The sequence below is a fragment of the Kogia breviceps genome, chromosome 8 (assembly GCF_026419965.1).
Source record: "Kogia breviceps isolate mKogBre1 chromosome 8, mKogBre1 haplotype 1, whole genome shotgun sequence".
NCBI classification, from domain to species: Eukaryota; Metazoa; Chordata; class Mammalia; order Artiodactyla; family Physeteridae; genus Kogia; species Kogia breviceps.
Genome location: NC_081317.1, coordinates 11,294,196 through 11,313,261, shown reverse-complemented (window position 1 = coordinate 11,313,261; position 19,066 = coordinate 11,294,196). Strand labels below are relative to the sequence as shown.

Sequence of the window (19,066 nt, the reverse complement as noted above, 5' to 3'; positions counted from 1 at the left end):
GCCTTTCTTTCCTCTCTATCCCATCTTTTCAGCAAGGGGGAGCTCTCTGGGTGACCAAGTGAGGTACTCATTCTTGCATTAAAGTGAAAAAGATTCATTTTGGGGTGCCACAACTTAGAAGGGGACACATTATTCTCAGTTGATTCACCTTTTAAATTCCTAGTAGGGTGAAGTACAAGTTATTAAGAGCCCCAGACCATTAAACTCTAAAATATTTTTTCCTTGGACACTCAAATTAACAGTCAAATTGAGTTCAGATTAACTCAAAGGAGTCTGAATCTTCAAGGAATTTGTCATTCCCTCTCTACTATTTCTCCATAAAAATGACTTAGGGGAAAGGGTTGGTTTCCTTAAAGGCTGCAGTTTTTGTGATTACCTCCAGGATCAGAATCTATGCATTTTTTTACAGGAATCAGAGATTTCATGATGATTAAGGGTAGCGGGAATCTTAGAAACCATCTCGCCCAATTCTCTTGTTCCATAGATAGGGAAACTGAGGCTCAGGGAGTTTTGTTGTGGTGGTGGTTTGGGTTTGCTTTTTTCAAAGTAACCAGGACCAAAATAAAAACCCAAATTCTGGTTCAAAGTCCTTTCCATTCTGCCATGCTGCACCAAACACGATGAAAACCTTCCCAAGAAGTTGTCAACTCGGTTTAAGGAAATCAGGTATGTGAGGAATTCAAATAGTTGTCTCATCAAACAGACTAACTATACTTCCCACTAAGCAAGAGAAACCAAATTTGAGTATTTCCAGAATTAAGCCAGGAGACCAGGACCAAAATCACCCTTAGCTGTGCTTCCCATGCCCAGGTGGATAGGCAAAACAGAGGAGAAAAGTAATGACCATTCCAACCACAGACTTTAAAATCCACGCTGCCTCTTAAATGCCTGTCAGCCACTCAAGACCCCTCCTACAGCATTTTGCCTAACATTCAAGTTATTTTTAGGTTCAGTGTATAAATGGCATGAAGCAAGTGGATGGATAGTTTGACTCCAGTCTTCCAGTGAGAAATTAGATTTTCTATATCAGCCTCACTTTTAAGCTTACTTACCTATCTTACAAACTGAGCAACTATATTGGGCACCGTAACAAGTGCTGGATATACAACATCCATCCTGCTGTGGAGCTTCCTGTCTAGTTGGAGAAGCATAATAAACTCAAAGCGTGCAGCTTGTGTTAGTGTTATATGAAACGAAAGAAAGAACAAAGACAGAAGAAAATGGAAGAGAAGGAAAAGCCCTACTGAGACAAAGTGGTCACAGACAGCTTCTCAAAAATGGTGACAATACTGACCTAAAGGATGGGATGGAGCAGTCACTCCACAAGCAGGGCACTGGGTGTTTCAGGCAGAGAAAGAGCTGCACAGAGATTCTTCAGCTGGAAAGAGCTGGGCATGTTCAAGGTACTAAAAGGTCACTAGTACAGTTAAGGCCCCAGAGACAAGGAGGAAGTGGCTTAAGAAGGTGCTAGATAAAGCAAGCACCAGATCATGCAGAGAGCCCCATAGACCATGGTAAAGAATTAGGATTGGCTGATTGATTGATTAATAAGGGCAATGGAAAGGTACTGAATGATTTCAATCAAGAGAATAACAGTCTGGTCTACAGTTCTAAAATGTTTATCTGACTCTTACATGGAGAACAGTTTGGAAGAAGGCAAAAGTAGAAACAGAGAAAACAGTCAGGAGTCTAGAGCAATAGTCCAGGTGAGACTGGATGGTGGCTTAACTCTTGTAGTGAGAGTGAAAATGGATCAGGTAGATAGATCCAAGTTAGAGCCAGAAGATGGACTGAGATGGAGTAAAAAGGCAGCATATTACCATTTAATGGTAGGAAAGTCTAACGTGTTTGGGAAGAGTTCCAAGAGTTTTATTTGGGACATGTTAAGTCTAAGAAACCTGTAAATAGAAATGTCCAGTACATAGCTGAACATACTACATAGGAAATCAGGGGAAAAGTTTGGGCTGGAGATATAAATTTGGAAATCATCTATACAAAGATGGTATTTAACACCATGGTAAAGGATAAGATCACTTAGGAAGAGAAATGAGAGAAACAGAAGAGGATCCAGGACTAAGTAATAGAAATACCAATTTAGAGGATGGGTAGAGAAGAGATCATCAAAGAAGAAAAGAACAACCACCAGGCAGAACAAGCAGGAGGGAGTGGTCGACCAAATCCACAGGCATCAAGATAAGAGAAAAAAATGTCGATTGAATTGAGCAACATGGAGGTTTTAGACAGTCTTGATAAGAAAAGCTCTAGTAGAATGACAAGCTGAAGAGGGCTGAGCAATAAATTAAAATGTGTAGGTAGGTAGCTCTTACAAGAAGTGGAGAATTAGGCAGTAATTGAATGGGAATGAAGAGTCAAAGATGGGTATTATTTTTAGGATGGAGGAATACCGGAGCTTGTTTTTAAGCTGTTGGGAATGATTCAATAGAGGCAGAGACTTATGATGCAGGAGAAAGATGAAACAGTAAGGTTTGGACTTTGGATTAGAATCCCAGATATGCCACTCACTACGGATGTGAGCACAGGCAAGTTACTGCACCTCTCTGAGCCTCATCTCTAAAATGGGAATAATACTTACCTTGCAAAGTGGTTTTGAGGATTAGAAATAATGTATACCAAGTAACTGGCATCTAATAGGTACACAGTGAAAATAATTACTGTTATGAAATTATAAAATTTGAGAGATGGAATAGAAATATTTTGCTGTTCTGTTTATTACAGCTTCCTAGCAATTACCTGTTGGGCCACCTACTGCAAGGCATTCATAAGAGCTGCTTCTCCTTTCCTTCACTGTATATGAAACATCAGGCAGGAATCAAGTTTTATCAAACTACCACATCTCCCAACCTTTAGTTACATGAGCCTCAAAGTTTCTTTCTATAAACACAACTTTCATCTGCCTAAGACTCCAGTTTTTCACATTCCCTGCTCAAAGATCCAAGTGGCAAAAATGGCATTGACCCAAAATGCCTGGGAACCAAAAGTAGGTCACACACTCTGCTCAAGAAACTCACTGGATAATTCTAAGAACAGAGATCCCTCCACTCCCTCATCTACATGAGCCTGACAATGTAAAAATGAATCATAACTGGAGAATGAAAAACTATCAAAACAAAACAAATAATCAAAACTAGAAGGAACAGCAGAGATCTAGTTCAATTCCCTCATTTCATCCATGAAGAAACTAAGGTACTCATGGGAGAGGCCACTTGCCTCACGGCACAGAGCAAGTCAACGGTAGAACCAAAACAGTAACCTAGCTCTCCTGGTTGACACCCCCAACGCTTTGTCCACTAAAGCCCAATTGCTTCATGGTTCTCAAATGCTACAGAAAATGACCATGGGGCACAGCTTAACCAAGAGCTTAAGCTAAATCAAGGGACTAAACCAAGGGTGGAAAACAAGGGATGCAAGTGGCCAAATGGATTCAGTTTTGAAAAGCACAGCAGGATGAATGCATAGAAGTGGAAGTGAGAGGAGAGATCTGGGCAGACATATACTAATGCACTAATCATGTGCCTTAGTTTCATTTTCTTTCAATTATCTGAATAAAAATGGGTTTCATTGTCTTCAGTTATCTGAATTTTCTACTTTTTTACAATAACTATATATTGCCTTTGAAATGTTAAGAGTTTGCTTGGTGACTTTCTTTGTGGTGTGATGGATCTAACAACGGCAGTATGATATAGAACAAGTATGATGGAACTGGAAGTCAGACAAATGTGGGTTCCCACAGCAGCTCCGCCACTTACCAATGGGGTGGGACCTTGGGCACATGAGCGAACCTATCTGAGCCTCTGTTTCCTCATATGTGGCATTATCATAATGGCAACCTTGCAAATGTGTAAGATTTTAATGCAGGAAAAGGACACAACACAATGCGTGGCACATAACAGATACATAATAAAATGGTAAATAGCATTTGAACCATATTTGCATCTGTGATTACATCCTAAATCATTAAACTATGCCTCTGCCCTTGAAAAGATGTCATTTCACTTCATGCTCATGTCACTTGTGCATACTAGTATAATTAATAGGACAACTGAATCGTAGCTGCTTTTCTGGGCCTGAAAGAAGATAAGCACAAACATGGAGAAGAATAGCTTTTCCACCATTCAGTGAGTCTCTTGAGTGCTTTGACTAACTGAAGCAGGTTGCCAGCTATCAAGAGCAAGTAAGTAGCACCACAATATGAAATGGTATTCAAATCTTTTTTATTTTTTTGAAGAGACTGCTTTCATCAATAATAAAAACTTTTTGAGAGTGATACAGGGATCTCAGCACTGTCATTTCACTGCTCCTTTCCACCAAGTGCTTCAAGTACTGGGTAGGGTAGAAATAACTCTGGCTTGGGAATAAGATTATCCATCCCCCCGGCCCCCCAGCTCTGTAATTACATAGCTGTGACATAAGGAAGTCATTTCACCTCTATGGATCTTACTTTCCCTTCTGTAAAATGGGATGCTTAAGCCAGATGAATTTCAGCTTTAAAATCCTGTGGTCTTATTCCCACACATTTTCAAGGCCTCCTGTAGTCAGAGCCCAAGCTCTTACGGCACACGTTACCCGCTCAGCAGGAGGCTCCATCTGCTCTGGCCAAATGATCTCTAGATCTCTGGGCTCATTCACGGTTTCTCCTCTACCTTGCTCTTCAGCGCATGTGGTGTGTTGGGCTCTCCCTTCCACTTACCCCCTTCTTGCTGTCCTTGCAGTCTCAACACAAGCCTCACCCACTATATGATGTTTTCTCTGATCATCTCAGTCTTTCCCAACCTCATTATCCTTTTGGATATTGTTTACTGTGTCTTTACAATACATTCTGGACTAGATTGAGAAACGCATGGACAGCAGAGCTCCAAGTCTGATACCATTTCCATACCACCCAACATAATGCTACACATTCGGAACCTTCCTTTGCTCTTTTGTAAAAGAGATACCACCGCCACCTATCTCCTAGAGTTGCTGGGAAGAATAAATGAGGTATTACTGTAAAAATGTCCAGCATGTTGACTAGAATCAATTAAGAACTGAAATACTAATTTCCTTCTTTACCTCCCTCTATTTGGTGACTAGTCTTCCCACAAGGTGGTCTACTGAGAAACGTACTCATTTGGGAGATGGATGTCTAGACTGTGCTAGCAGCCTAAGCGGACCTTGGGCAAGTCACAATTTCTCTACAGCTTAGATTTCTTCCAATGATGATAACAGCACTTGTTCTCATCTTTTATGACAGAAGGATAAAATGAGGTAACACATGAGAAAGCACTTTCTTTTGAAGAGCTACCAGCATTATTACTTTTCCTAAGTCCCAGTTTCAGAGAGAAAAACCTTAAAACAACAGAAGAGACAGCAAGATGCCAATGTTAATGGGTGATTTGATGACGACTGTGAAAATACCACTCTTGATATAGACTAGAAATGTCAGAAAGTTGTATTTACTGTTCCTTGAGGTAGAAAAGCACAGATACTGAAAAGATTAGGTAGCTTTCTTTTTTGAATGTAATCACCCGGGGCATTACTCATCTCCCATGCCGACATATTTTCTAAGTCAAACAATATCATAAATACCTCTTGGGGGGCTTTGTGGGCCTCAGAATCTGGGCATATCCATTTGACAGTGCTAACTGCGAGCTAATAAAAAACAGTGACATTAGAACCTTTTATTTTTTGTAAACAACTTAATTATTATTATCTCTTCTGCAGTGAAGTATGCCACAGTTAGAAGTGGGGCAACAGAAGAGAAAAAATATAGTCCCCCAGCTAAAGTGATTTTTTTGTATCAATAAAAGTTATCAATGCCTACAGGGTGCATAATACAATAAATACAATGTAAGAAAGAACCACTGTGTACAGTAAAGATTAAAATATATCCATAAAGAGACATTTCTGTCCCAAATTGTTTTGTGAAAAAAAAAAAAATGAGGAACACAATTAGGGGAGGGTAATTTGGAGAGAAGCATTTTAGAAGAAAGACGTTTTCCTAACAAAATAAAGACATCAGCCGTTACTGGTGACAAAACAGATTTTAGCACTATAACTTAAGGACTCTGGTTTTTCTTCCATTTCAGAATGTAATCACCCAGACAGGTAGGTAAGAAAAGATGTGTGTGTGGCATGAGATAGGGAGGCTGTGTGTGTGTGTGTGTGTGTGTGTGTGTGTGTGTGTGTGTGTGTGCGCGTGTGCATGTGTGTTGGGAGGGATTTAATCTCATTGCTTATTTCTTCTAATATTAGTTTATAAAGTCAATTAAGGAATACCTATCCAAAACAGATCACCACTCTTATCAAGGAGACATGTAAAAATATATTCTTATTTTTCTTTGTTAAATACCTAGCCACATTTTGAAAACATTTCAGCTTTATTAATTTGTATAAATATGCCCTTGCCATAATTTGTAATATATTTTATAAGCAACTGGAGGAGATTTCATGCATCACTAATTCATACATATAAATGTGAAGTTTGCATTAAACGTCTCTAAACAAAACCCTACTTCCTTGCTATTTTTAGAAGGAATGGGATAAAGAAGAGACAAGAAGACTCTCATTACAAAGGCTGACCCTCTTAAAATTAAGGCTATTCTGTTTTGAGCATCAACCTGCTACTAAAATAGCCCTGGTACCAGGATTTTAAAAGGCCCGAGTCTGGAAATACTACAATGGTTGATTGGCTCTAGAAAATAACATGTTAGAACCACAGAAAACAGTGATTATAAGTGGCTGGCAACATTCCAAAGCTGCTTTTTAGTACTCCTTTGCTTTTTAGTATTCTTTTAAACTCCTTTGGCTACCAGTTCTCATCTCACACCATTTTTAGGTTTATGCCAAATAAACCAGGACACTGCTACTACAAAGTGTAGAAAGGATCCAAGCAGTATACTACCCACATGCACTCTAAATCACTAAACTCTTTCAGGCCTGCCTCATCTGGGTATAGTCAAATATATGATAGAACCTTCCTGAAGATGGGCACATTGCACAGCTTTCTTGGAACAGATTATGGCACTTATTATTTATAATGATATGTTCTAAAACCTCTGTCGCTAAAAGTGGAACTTAACATTTATACAGTCTAATAGTTCAATTTTCCATGAAGACAGCATTACGAATAGGCAGCAATCAAGTGAAAAAATAAATGATTGCAAAAACAATGCTTAAACTGTAATGAAAAATACAATAGACCTTCCTTGAAAATGAGAGATTAAGATGACTGTTTTGTCATTTTATGAGCATTATTAGTAAATTATAGTTTTATAAGTTAAAAAAGCTCTTCTAAAATTGTTTTTTTAAAATAAGCCATTTAAAAATAAGCTATTGGCTTATTTTAAAATAAAAAAAACAAAAAAAGACCCTCAGACTATTTTAATTATCTTCAAGTTCTGATATTCATACCACTTCAAGAAACAGTTAATCATAATGCAAATACTAAGGAAACGTTTAGATGATTTTTATTTTTCAGTCTAGAAATCTATTGAAAATGCTTATTTCCCCAGAGATACCATTCTTAGACACCTAAACAAAATGCAAGACACTATTTGGCAATGTACTTTTTAAATAGCTGAACACCTTTAAAACAAGTTGGGCCTATGCTGATTTAAATTTTAAGTTGAAGTCTAAGAAAAACAAAGTCTATATAATACTCATAAGGCCATGGAGTTATGTAATACTACTTGGTTAAGTCAAATATATTCCTATTTCAATAAAAATTAAATAGCACTGGATTAAATACCAACCATTCTTAATCATGGTTTGAGTCTGATAACCAAAATAAAAAATTTAATGTCATGCAAAATATATCTCACAAACTAACCAATGCAAAGCTCTAGGCTTTAAACTTTTTGATAGTGTCAATAAAATCCCCAGGAAAGGAGAATACTGCAACTCTCCTTGGAACATAGGTGTTTTAAATCATGGTTAAACAGACAGAATGTTAAGAATGGTATAGTTTTTATTTTCCATAGCAGGTTTATTGACACTTTTTTTTCTAGTAAAGTTTGAAAATCTGACACTACCTGTCCACATAGAAGGGGAAACAAAACTTGGTCAAAGTCTGTAGAACTTCCTGTGGAGAGAAAGAGAGATAATTTATACATCTAATGGGACCAATAAATCTAACATTAACCATGGCACACAATCTAGCAACTTTACCCTAAAGAAAGAGGAGACAGATGAAGAAATATGGGCTTTATCAATTACATGGGAGGAGTACCAGGCAGTCAATCATGAGAAATAATAAACATGATCAAACTTCATTAAAAATGAAAAATTAATCAAGAATCACACATGGGCAAGCAGCAGGAGCCGTGCAGGAAAGCTCTGAAGGGAGGGAGGCGGGTGGGTTGCTGAGTGTTAACACCCCTCCAGGGACCATCTCCAGCCTGACCATATGGATCAGAGTGAATAACACTGAGCCACATGGGTTTGGCCTGGCAGGGCCGCTGTTGCTGGCACCGTTTTTGCCTGTTACCTAGGAACAGAGGGGGCCAGGATTAGACAACGCTTCCCAACATCAATAGGCCAAATCACAAGCAAAATAGAAAACCAACTGGAAGATAATTGTCCCCGAACATTGTCAACATTTTTTTAGAGTTTAAAACTTTATTTACTTACTTTATAAAGCAGTTGCCATTTCTGGCATGAATTTATTTTGTAATCAAACTATAACAATTTTAAGTGTGCAGTATTTTTAGTCATTATCATTAAACGTCACTATCAAAATGGAACACACTTACCTGCTTGTAATTTATAAAAATCCAAAGCAAACTACCAGTTTAAATGTCTTTTTACAAATATGTAGGTACATAAAACCAAGCACATTACTCAGGGAAAGTATACAAAAAGGGTACAAAAAAAAAAACCCAGAGTGACATTTCAAAGACTTATTCATAAAAGAGAAACTTCTAACATTAAGAATACTATATGAGACACAACATACAGTGGTGTGTGACTTTTCCCAATAGATACATTTCACGTACACAGAATATATACAAACAGCAACACACAGACCCAAGTAATTAATCATTACTTCCTTCATAGAATTTTCTCTAACTTGACTTAATTTTAACTGAAGACTTGGACAGACCACAGTTGGTGCTTATCATAAGTTCATAGACCAATGTTATAAATTTTAAAAAAAGTATTCCTTTCATGCATTTGATTTGCTTTTTAACTATTTAAAATCCAACTTCAAGACAAAATGAAGAACACATTTTTCAGTCATTGAGAAGCTGGTGCAAATTTAAACAAACCTGCCCATTGCAAATCCTAATCCAAGTGATAAATTAAAGATCAGCTTACAAATGTAGCACTTTTCTAACCAATAATAATGAATTATCAATGCTAACTGAATTGACGCTTCTCGCTTCATTTATTTTTAAAACCAGTTCTATCACTCAAGAAATAAACCACATCAATCTAATAACCCACTCAATGAAGCAGAAAGCACATTGACTTTCTCTGCCAGAGCATGTTGTGCCTACATAATTCAATTGAGCATATCCTATTTTTTTAATATCATTTTGGGCCGGGTGTATATCACAGCACTGTTAAGGCATGTCATGATACAGTAAAGGAATAGAAAAGTGAAAAATGAAAAAGGGTACATAAGAATACTTCAGCATATCCTGAGGCATTACTGATACATTAGTTAATTTCATAATGTGGCATATTCATAAGACCATACACATACTGTTTTAAAACTCATAGTAAAATAAATTGCAATAGGTAATGGGGAATCAGAAGAACAACAGCAATTTTTCAATGCATAATTTTATTATTAGGCAAATATTGGCAAAGAGATCATATAACACATTCATTTTAATGTCTGCAGTTTTAATTATAAAATATATTATAACCCCCATAAACAAAACTCTTAGGATTTACACACAAAAAGAAATTCCTTAAAAATTCCTTTCACATCAAGTTTCAAATACCACAAAGCATTGCTTGACTTTAGTTTATGTACCAAGCATTCTTTAAAACTCAGTCCCCAGTGCTCACTCATTGCGAACACCAGCTACAAAGACACTTATCCTTTACCCTTCAAGAGTTACAGGTGCAGACGCACTCCTCTACTCTATGCTGGAGTTGAGCTGACAAAAGCCCTCAAGATTTTTGAAAGAAAGGACCCCCATGGCTACAGCAGAGTCAGAGAAATCTAATATGCCCAACTTATTACTCACTACAATACAGAAACTACTTACCACTTTCTAATGTCAAGAGTAATAAGCAACCATGAACTTGTCTGTCAGATAATATTAGAACAAATATCAAAATACCCAATGTAGGCTGAGTATAACCCACCTCCCAAGAGCTTTCCTTTTTACCCAAGAAAGCAGTGATAAGTCTAATTAAGCAATGGGGCAGGGGGAGGGGAGGAGGGAAGGGAATATAGGCAAATGTAGGCACATGTTTGTGCATTACAATATGTTTCTTCATGTTTGTGATATTACAAGAGTTTGATATTCCAATTTAAGTCAAACAGCACAATAGTGTGCTGTCAGAGGAGAAAACAAAAATGAGCATTGCTCTGTGTTAGGTAAATTCACACATTATCTCAATCAGAACTGAAAAATCAAAACTCCTCAGAGTTTGGGAAGGGGAGGACAGGAACAGGGAGGGGAAAACAAGTTATGTTTCCTGTAAATAAAAACTGCTGAAATAAACCAATTTTTCTTAATACTGATGTTTTCCTCATATATAAATAGGTAACTACCTTATTTATCCTCCTCTCTTTCCAAAGAAAAACACAATTACTTCAATATGAAAAGTACCACTCTCAGAGAGGGGACTTTCAAACCCTGATTTAAACATATTTTGAGCATCATGCTTATAGCACAGTATCCCACAGCCTTTCAATATTAACTTTACTGGGAAAACAGTCACTGGCCAATTACCAACCCATTTTTCTCTCTTGAACCTGTGTCTTTGGCTTTCTTTGTAGAAAGTAATTCTCCTGTTTTCTTCTCTGTCTGTCTCTGTCTCTCTGTCTCTCTGTCTCTCTCTCTTTCTCCCTCCCTCGCCTACACAAGCTCTTTCAGACAACCAGCCACAGTACAACCTCAACTGCCACGTAAATCATAAATCGGATCCTGGAGACGCAATACAGCTGATGAAATGTAAATGACCTCATTGCTAAGGCAGGGGGTGGGGAAGATTGTGCCAGCTCTCCAGATCAATTCCCAAGTTCATATTTTCACAAATCTTTTTATGTACGTTTGATTTTTTAACATTTTAATGAGCAAAAAGTGCATCTATAGTAGCCAGTCACCACAGTTAAAGTGCAGGGCATGAACTAGATCCCAGGAGGGAACCAGTCCACCATGTCACCACTGGCTTTAGGACATTTGCCACCTGGTTCCATGTCCCCAGGTTCCAACTCTTTTCATAATCAAAACACTGCTGACATTATAAACCCCAGACGGGTTTTCTAAAATCCCTCCCAATCAATATATCCAACACATAACTTATTGGAGACAACACTGAGCTCATTGATTAAGGTGAGTTCAGTAGCAAAGTTTTCAAAATAAATGAGACAAGAATACAGCATTCAACCCCTTTGTGTCACCAGACAATTTATGAAATAGGCAATTTCCAAAAGGGCTTTTCTTCCCAACACAATATACAATACTTCATGTGGGAATAAGTAAGAGCAGAAGGGGTGGCGGGGGGGGAGCGTGGAGGGAAGGCAGTTGCACTAACCTTTCAGTTATGGGTATATTAAGCAGCAGATCGCACAATGCAGTAGAAAAGCAACAACATCTACAAAGCTCTGCCCACAAGGAGATACCAAATCTCAGAGTGTGAACCAAAATATGAAATCAACAACCCTAACACTGGATTCATTTGCAAATGAAAATCAGAAATGAATTCAAGATTCATCTCAGTCTTCTGTGGATTCATTTCACCCAGTTTGAATTCTCATACAGTCAGAAGGCCCATCAAGGGAACTTATTCCAATCTGGACAAAGTCGATTATGTTCTGATGAAACCAAGCTATTCCCTTAAAAACCTGGTAAAATTTTACATTTATAATATTATCCATAATAGAATCCTATGTGGAGGCAAAACTTCGAAGACTAAATTTATGTAGTTAACAAGGATTATTGATAAGAGAGGCTGAACCAATTCCCCCTAAATTTGGAGTGCGGGGTGGAAAGGTGTATGAGATCCTGCAACAGCCATCAGTTCAGATGTCAAATACTTTGTTTTCATTACTTCACTGAAACCCATAAACAAAAATGAGTTGTATTTGGCAGATGAAAACAAATGACAGTCAAACACAGACATATGCACCCCACAAATAAATGCCATCTAAAAGACAAAAGTGCAGGCTGATTATAATGTCCACTGGGGTTTACAGAATGTTGGGAGATGAGGCACGTTCTCAGTAGTTCAAAAGGAAAAAGAAAATGTGTGCAAGAAAACATTTAAATAGAGCAAAGAGATTGCTTGAATAAATTAATGTATTTTAAAATATGTAAAGCTACAATCACCGTCTTTGGAAATTGCTGATACAGTGGTCGATAATTCACCTTTGTCCAAAAACGAGTGAAGGAGGAAGAAGCAGGAAGACAGTAGGAGAGCATTTCCTGAGTCTCTCATATCTAATTTATTTGTTCATTTCAGAATGTAGATGTGTGATGAAAAGATGAGTGGAGCCCAAATTCCTAAAATACTCTATTTCTATGTTTAAAAAAAATTTTTAATAGCATGAGGTAAATGCTGACCCTCTTAAGTCCTGCAAGTGAGATCAGTGCAACTGACTTGAAAGAAAAGGCTTTGATTGATGATCTCAAAACTCAAGATGAAAGTTAAAAACAGAACACACACAAAATCCAAACATACAAAAAAGCTAACAAAATTTCTACCTTAAGCCATTTCAAGTTAAAACCAGGGACTCCAAGTGAAAGCTAACAGAGGTTTTAATGCTTATGATTCAGTAGAGTAAAACAGAATGGTAAGAAGTTCTTAGAAGCTTAATTAGCACCAAGTTCAACAATGTTGAACAGAAATTTCCTAAATATGAAAACAGGAAATACAATTTTTCTCCTTCCCTATAAATGTCAAATTAAACCCAAGATCCATACTATAGTTACAACCAAACTTTTATTTTTTTCCAGTGAGAAAAGGCTTTGAATAAGGGATTTTACAGAAAGCCTTTCAACACCCAAACATAAAAGCCGGGTCAAATTTCTAACAACGCTGCTCAAATGCTACAGAGTCTGCTTCTTTTCTTTGGTATACTTCAATATTTACTCTCAGTTCACTTTTTATAAACTTAAATTTTGAGTCATGCATATGTTATCATTATGCTAACTTGTGTAATATCTAATATGCATAGTCAATGCTGTAATCTAAAAATCAAATTACAATGATATAGAAATTCACCATTTTCTATACCATATATCATGTAAACTTTGTATCTAAATTATCAAGGACACTAAGTATATAGGAGGAATGCTTACAACAGCAGAAAGGCCACCTCTAGAACTACTTTTACGTGTAAATCTTCATGACCTTTGAAGTCTAAAGTAAAAATAATGAATCTTATAAAAAATGTTTTAATTTAACACAATCACTTTATCCTTTTGTATCCTTCCCTTTCTTTAAAAATTACTTAAAGTTGTCCCCAAATTACAATATTATATAACATCCTATATTCTCGGATTTCATTTTATTAACTTTAAACCTTACAGCAAAAAGGTTTGAAAATGAGAGAGCTATATGTATAAGGTCAATGTTAAACACCAATAAACTTTGTGACACTGTTTCAAATACTTCCAAAATGGATAAATGATTTGGTTTGAATCTCTTGCAATTAGCATTCAGTGGTATCGGTAATATAATTCCTTGCACTTAATAGTATTACTCTACAATATTTTGCTCTGTTCATTTCCTTAAACATTTGAAATCCTATTATCTGAACATTTATGTTATTAATTTATCTAAAAGAAAGAAAGGTTGGGGAAAATGCGGGGGCGTGGGGAAGGAATGGTTGGTGGGGGATACAGAAGTCAGCACATACCAAAGGAATAGAGTCCCAACAGTGAAACTACAAACATGATTTCACTGAAGAAGCAACTTGCCCTCAGGAAGATACTATTAAAAAAAAAAAAAAAAAAGAAATACTATTTTATAAGCATATTAAAACCTGTCAGTTTTAAAATATTTTAAATGCACACAAAAATGTGCACAGATGGGCAACTTTTTTACTTACATTTGTCTAGAAAAAAATCTTTCATTATCAAGCTTAAAGTCCTTGAATTTTTTAAACTTAATTGTGCCTCTATTTCTTAGAATTCATACCCCAAGGCCAAAGCTTTCCTGCCACCAGTCCTTCAAATCTGACTTGGACATTACACGGGAGTAGGCTCCAAGCCTCCCTGAGGTCTCACTGCTTTTACAACACGCGAAAAAGCAGTCGATAATGGGCCCATGCTGAATTCACTGCTCTCCACGTCTCCTCTTGGGACACAAGCCTAGCAGATGTGATAAAAACTGTGTCAGAGAAGTGGCTCTAGTTTGTGCCTAATGACAACTTAAACCTCTAAACCAATACAACCAAAGGACTAACAGAACTGGCTGTTACCTCTCTCTCCTGCCAATCTTCGAATATCTCTGAACTAAATTAGCACCTCTACCCACAACATCCCTTGCCACCCCACAAAATCCATTCTAATTTTAAAAAATAAATGAATTCAGCAAACACATCGGCGGCATGAGTATCTGGGCTGTGTGTGTGTGTGTGTGTGTGTGTCCTATAATTAAGCCTTAACACATATTCCATGTAGTTTATATTTTCTCAAGGTATGATTGTACATTCAGATATCTTAAAGGACTGCCTGGTATATTTCCTCTGATTACCAACCCAATAACCATATTAACACGTACAACTGGTAGCCTTATAGTTTCCCAAAAGCCCCTAAAGGTCTAACAGTTATTTTTAAATATGTTCAACCATAGGAAAGAAAAGTGATATTCTGAGTTACTGAAACATTCTAACTATTAAAATTTATATAGTGGATTTTTAAAACCATGGGTAGTTATACTTTAACTTGTAAGAACCCTTTGTCTAACCTAATGATATGGTACCAAAAAAACAGATTTAAATGTGTACTTCTGATAACATTTTCTAAATTCTATAATTCAGCCTTCAGATGATAGGCCTTTTTACCCAGTATCTTGAAAGCCTATTCAATCACAATTGCATACCCACTTAATCAGCAATCATTGTTCTGGGATGCAAGACTTTGTTGTCAAGACAAGCACCAAAACCTTAAAAAAATTTTTTTCAGAACTGGCATAAGAAAAAAGTGATCTTTGTCAGACAAGGACAAATTTATGCAAATCTTTTATAAACATTCACAAACATTTATTTAGCTTTTGAAATGTTGGCCTCATTTGAGAGCATGAAAATGAGGGGGAAGTAGGAAAACGCAAAGGACAGCTTAGAAGCTGGCACGCTACATAAATATTCAGAAGGAAGATTATAGGATTCATGTTAGGCTGTCTTAGGCTTCTCCAAAGTCCACACAGAATAGCAAAGAACAAAACTAACGAGAAGTACAGCAGATGTTAGACAATGCATCAGCCTCTTTTCCTCTCTCACTTGGCTATACTTGGACGCTTTTATATTTTCTTTCAATATGGTTAGGTCATTCAAGGATTCTCCTATAGACTATGTATTGTGGCTACAGATCTATAAGCTGGAGGTCTGTCAGCCTTCCAAAAGTTTCCAATGAAAAGGCATTATGCAAATTCTACCTCACTTACCCTCTTTCAGGGGGGAAAAAAGCCTCCAGTATGCAGTCATCGGAGTATTGGAAGCCCCAGCCTTCATTTCTGTATAGCTGTGTTTGCCTCAGGGCCACGCTGCTTGTTTTGACAGTGGATCCCCCTAGATAGTTGGGATTAGTCGAGCTTGTTTAGATAAACTTGAAATCAAGGCCTTCTCTAGGTAGACAGCTAGATGCAGCTACCGAGTTTCCAGCTGCCTCCTCCTTTCATCCCCAAACAACTGGAGATTCACAGTAGCTATCACAGCCACAGGCTATGTCACATACAAAGGTACAAAATTAAAGGCTGCTAAAAGAAGTCTTTGTAAGTCTTAGTGCTAAAATAAGGAATCTGTACTGCTTGGTTTAAACAAATTATTCTAGCACTACCAGTATGGAACTGAAATCATCAGTTAACAAGGCATATTAATCAAGATTCCCAGCTTCTTCAAATAGACAGGATGATAGTTTGATAATATACTTAACCTTCTGCTTCTTAGCTCTTGTATGAGAGTAATCACTTAAAATGTTAAAAAGGAAATAATAGGCTTTATTTATCCAGTGGCAGGGGATGTCAGACACTGTCAACAAACACTGTGAGCAGAATATGAAAATCAAAATGTAAATATCAAATCCGCTTTTGAGAGGGAATTATTTAGCAATTGATTAGACAGGGCCTCGGTTCACAGTCATTTCCAATTACACAACTGTTTCATAATCAACTTTTATTTCCCACAACTTGCAAATTCTGATGGAACAATATCAGGAGGATTCAAGAACTGAAGAAATTTATACTCAGAACAGAACAGATCGACGACATCTCATTACAAAGACAGAAGAAGGCAAGTGATATGAAACACTATTGATATAAAAAAGTATACAATTCAAATAGTTTTCTAAAATCGAATACTCAAAGATTTTACTCTTTTGCAACTAGAAAATGTCTCTTCAGAGGGCCAGCAAAATACAAAGAAAATAATTCAATTCCACATATATGTTTTATTTCACTTTACATATCTTGCTCCAACACGTCAATGCTAGTGTTTACCTGAGGCTGCCTGGGATAAACTAAACACAACCGAAATAGGTTTAAACATTTTCCAGAACTATTCTATGATAAACCATACAGTACAGAGGGCCTCTGACCATACTGTCAAGTCACATAAGGCAGTCTTCAATCAATCAAGTTCATATATCACCAAAGAAAATGTGTTCTCATAATTTAACAGCTAAGTCACTATTTAAAAGAAAAGCCTTAAAACATGTAAGACATTCTGGAACTGCAGTCATCAGTTGAGGTTTTCTTATGAAATTTTTGATTTATTTCATATACAACGTACAAATTAAAGAAAGACTCAACAAACTTTTTCTATAAAGGGTCAGGTAGTAAATATTTGGGGCTTTGTGGGCCACTTATGGTCTCACAGATTCTTCTGGGTTTTTTTTTTTCCAACTCTTCAAAAAAGATAAAAATCATCTTAGCTCAAAGGCCACAAAAAACCAGCCCCAACCTCTTATCTAGAGTGTCAAGGAGCTGGTCACACAGAATTACCCAAACAAACTCACAAACACCCCAAAACTCAAATTTAGAAATTCCTGAAAGGTAAAATGACAATGTCAATCATGTTGGTTCTCTGGTGATCCAACAATTCACACATGATTATTGCTAAATGGCCAAATGTCTATTGCATAAAAACATACTCTCTTTTGGAAAAATTACTTAAAATACAAAGAATTAAAAAGAAAACATATTTCCACTACTCAGAATTCACAGCTGTTTTGTGCCATGGACTCTTCAGAGAAACAATTCCTTCTTATATTAACAGTTCACTACTACAGTTTAGGTCCAGGAGTTTTCTTGACAGATAAATCATGCTTTCTGGATTCGCAAGAGCTCTTCAATTTGAGAGTTATTTTGTTTATAATATTTTTAAAATTTATTTTACTGAAGTATAGTTGATTTGCAATGTGTTAATTTCTGCTGTACAGCAAAGTGATTCCATTGTTTAGAATATTTTAAAAAGCAATATTAAAAGAGAAGAAAGCTTTTTCTGGTGCTTTCCTTGCCACATTCACTCAAATACGTTATATGTACACCCAACGTTCTGTTAGATGTAGAAGGGCCTCTTCCTGCCTCTCTCACTTCTCAATTTCTGCCCCCCCCAACTCCTTTCCCTTATATGTGTTCCCAGGAATTTATCTTCCTTCTTCTCTCTCTGTATCCTCCTCCATTAACATAGTCTACTTATACTTTTTTTTTTTTTTTTTTTTTTTTTTTGCGGTACGCGGGCTTCTCACTGTTGTGGCCTCTCCCGTTGCGGAGCACAGGCTCCGGACGCGCAGGCTCAGCGGCCATGGCTCACGGGCCCAGTCGCTCCGCGGCACGTGGGATCCTCCCAGACCGGGGCACGAACCCGTGTCCCCTGCATCGGCAGGCGGACTCTCAACCACTGCGCCACCAGGGAAGCCCAGTCTACTTATACTTTAATTTCAATTACTATCACTGTGTAAATGACTCAAATTCAAATCGTCATTTATAAACTACCTCTCCAGCTCTGGGCGCCCATTCCAACTGCCTTTTGACAGTTCTGCCCCATTTCCCATAGGTACTTCAAGTGCAACATGTCGAAAATCCAGACGTACCACCTAGGTCCTGGTAAGCTGCTGCCTGCCAATCCCTTTCACCCCATCAGAACAAGAAAGAATCTCACTACTAACACTTGCTGGGGGACAGATGATCCATTCATGTGACTTTGATTCAAATATTTGCTGTGGTTGTTGAATTTCAAAATAACTCTGAAGAAACCTTCCCAAGTGTCAATTAACAAGGAAGGAGACAAGGGAGCCCCAGAAATCAAGAATATTTCCAAGTCATCTTAGAAAAGAAAACTGATATATTTCCCTAGGCAAGATAATATATTTAGTACCAGACAATGTGCTAAAGACCCTGTCTGCATGGAGTTTTTGATCTAGTTGAAAGACAGATGCTCTGCAAAGGAATACGCTAATACATTGTTGGAACTATGACAGAAGCTGTGAAAGAACAGAAGAAAGTGCTCTAAGACAAAATGACAGGAGCCTGAATTTAGATGGAAGGGTCAAGAAAGGCATCTCAGGAAGAAACATTTTGAGCTGAGACTTGAGGAATGAGCAGGTGTTTACCAGCCAAAGATTGCAAGAGGGATAGGGAGAGGAAGGCCAAAAATAAGTAAATAAATAACAGCATGAGCAAGGGCCACTGAACAACAGCTCTTGGCACATTCAAAGAACTA

At 37.3% G+C, this 19,066-nt stretch overlaps 1 protein-coding gene across 9 annotated transcripts in view; it reads right to left on the bottom strand.

Annotated features, from left to right (window-relative positions):
• DENND1A (DENN domain containing 1A) overlaps positions 1–19,066 on the bottom strand; it is a 543,770-nt gene that overhangs the window by 360,310 nt on the left and 164,394 nt on the right. For all 9 annotated transcript variants that reach the window (XM_059073023.2, XM_067040763.1, XM_059073026.2 and 6 more), the window contains exon 4: positions 8,031–8,080. In XM_059073023.2, the coding sequence (XP_058929006.1) occupies positions 8,031–8,080 (50 nt within the window). The remainder of the gene's footprint in view (positions 1–8,030; positions 8,081–19,066) is intronic.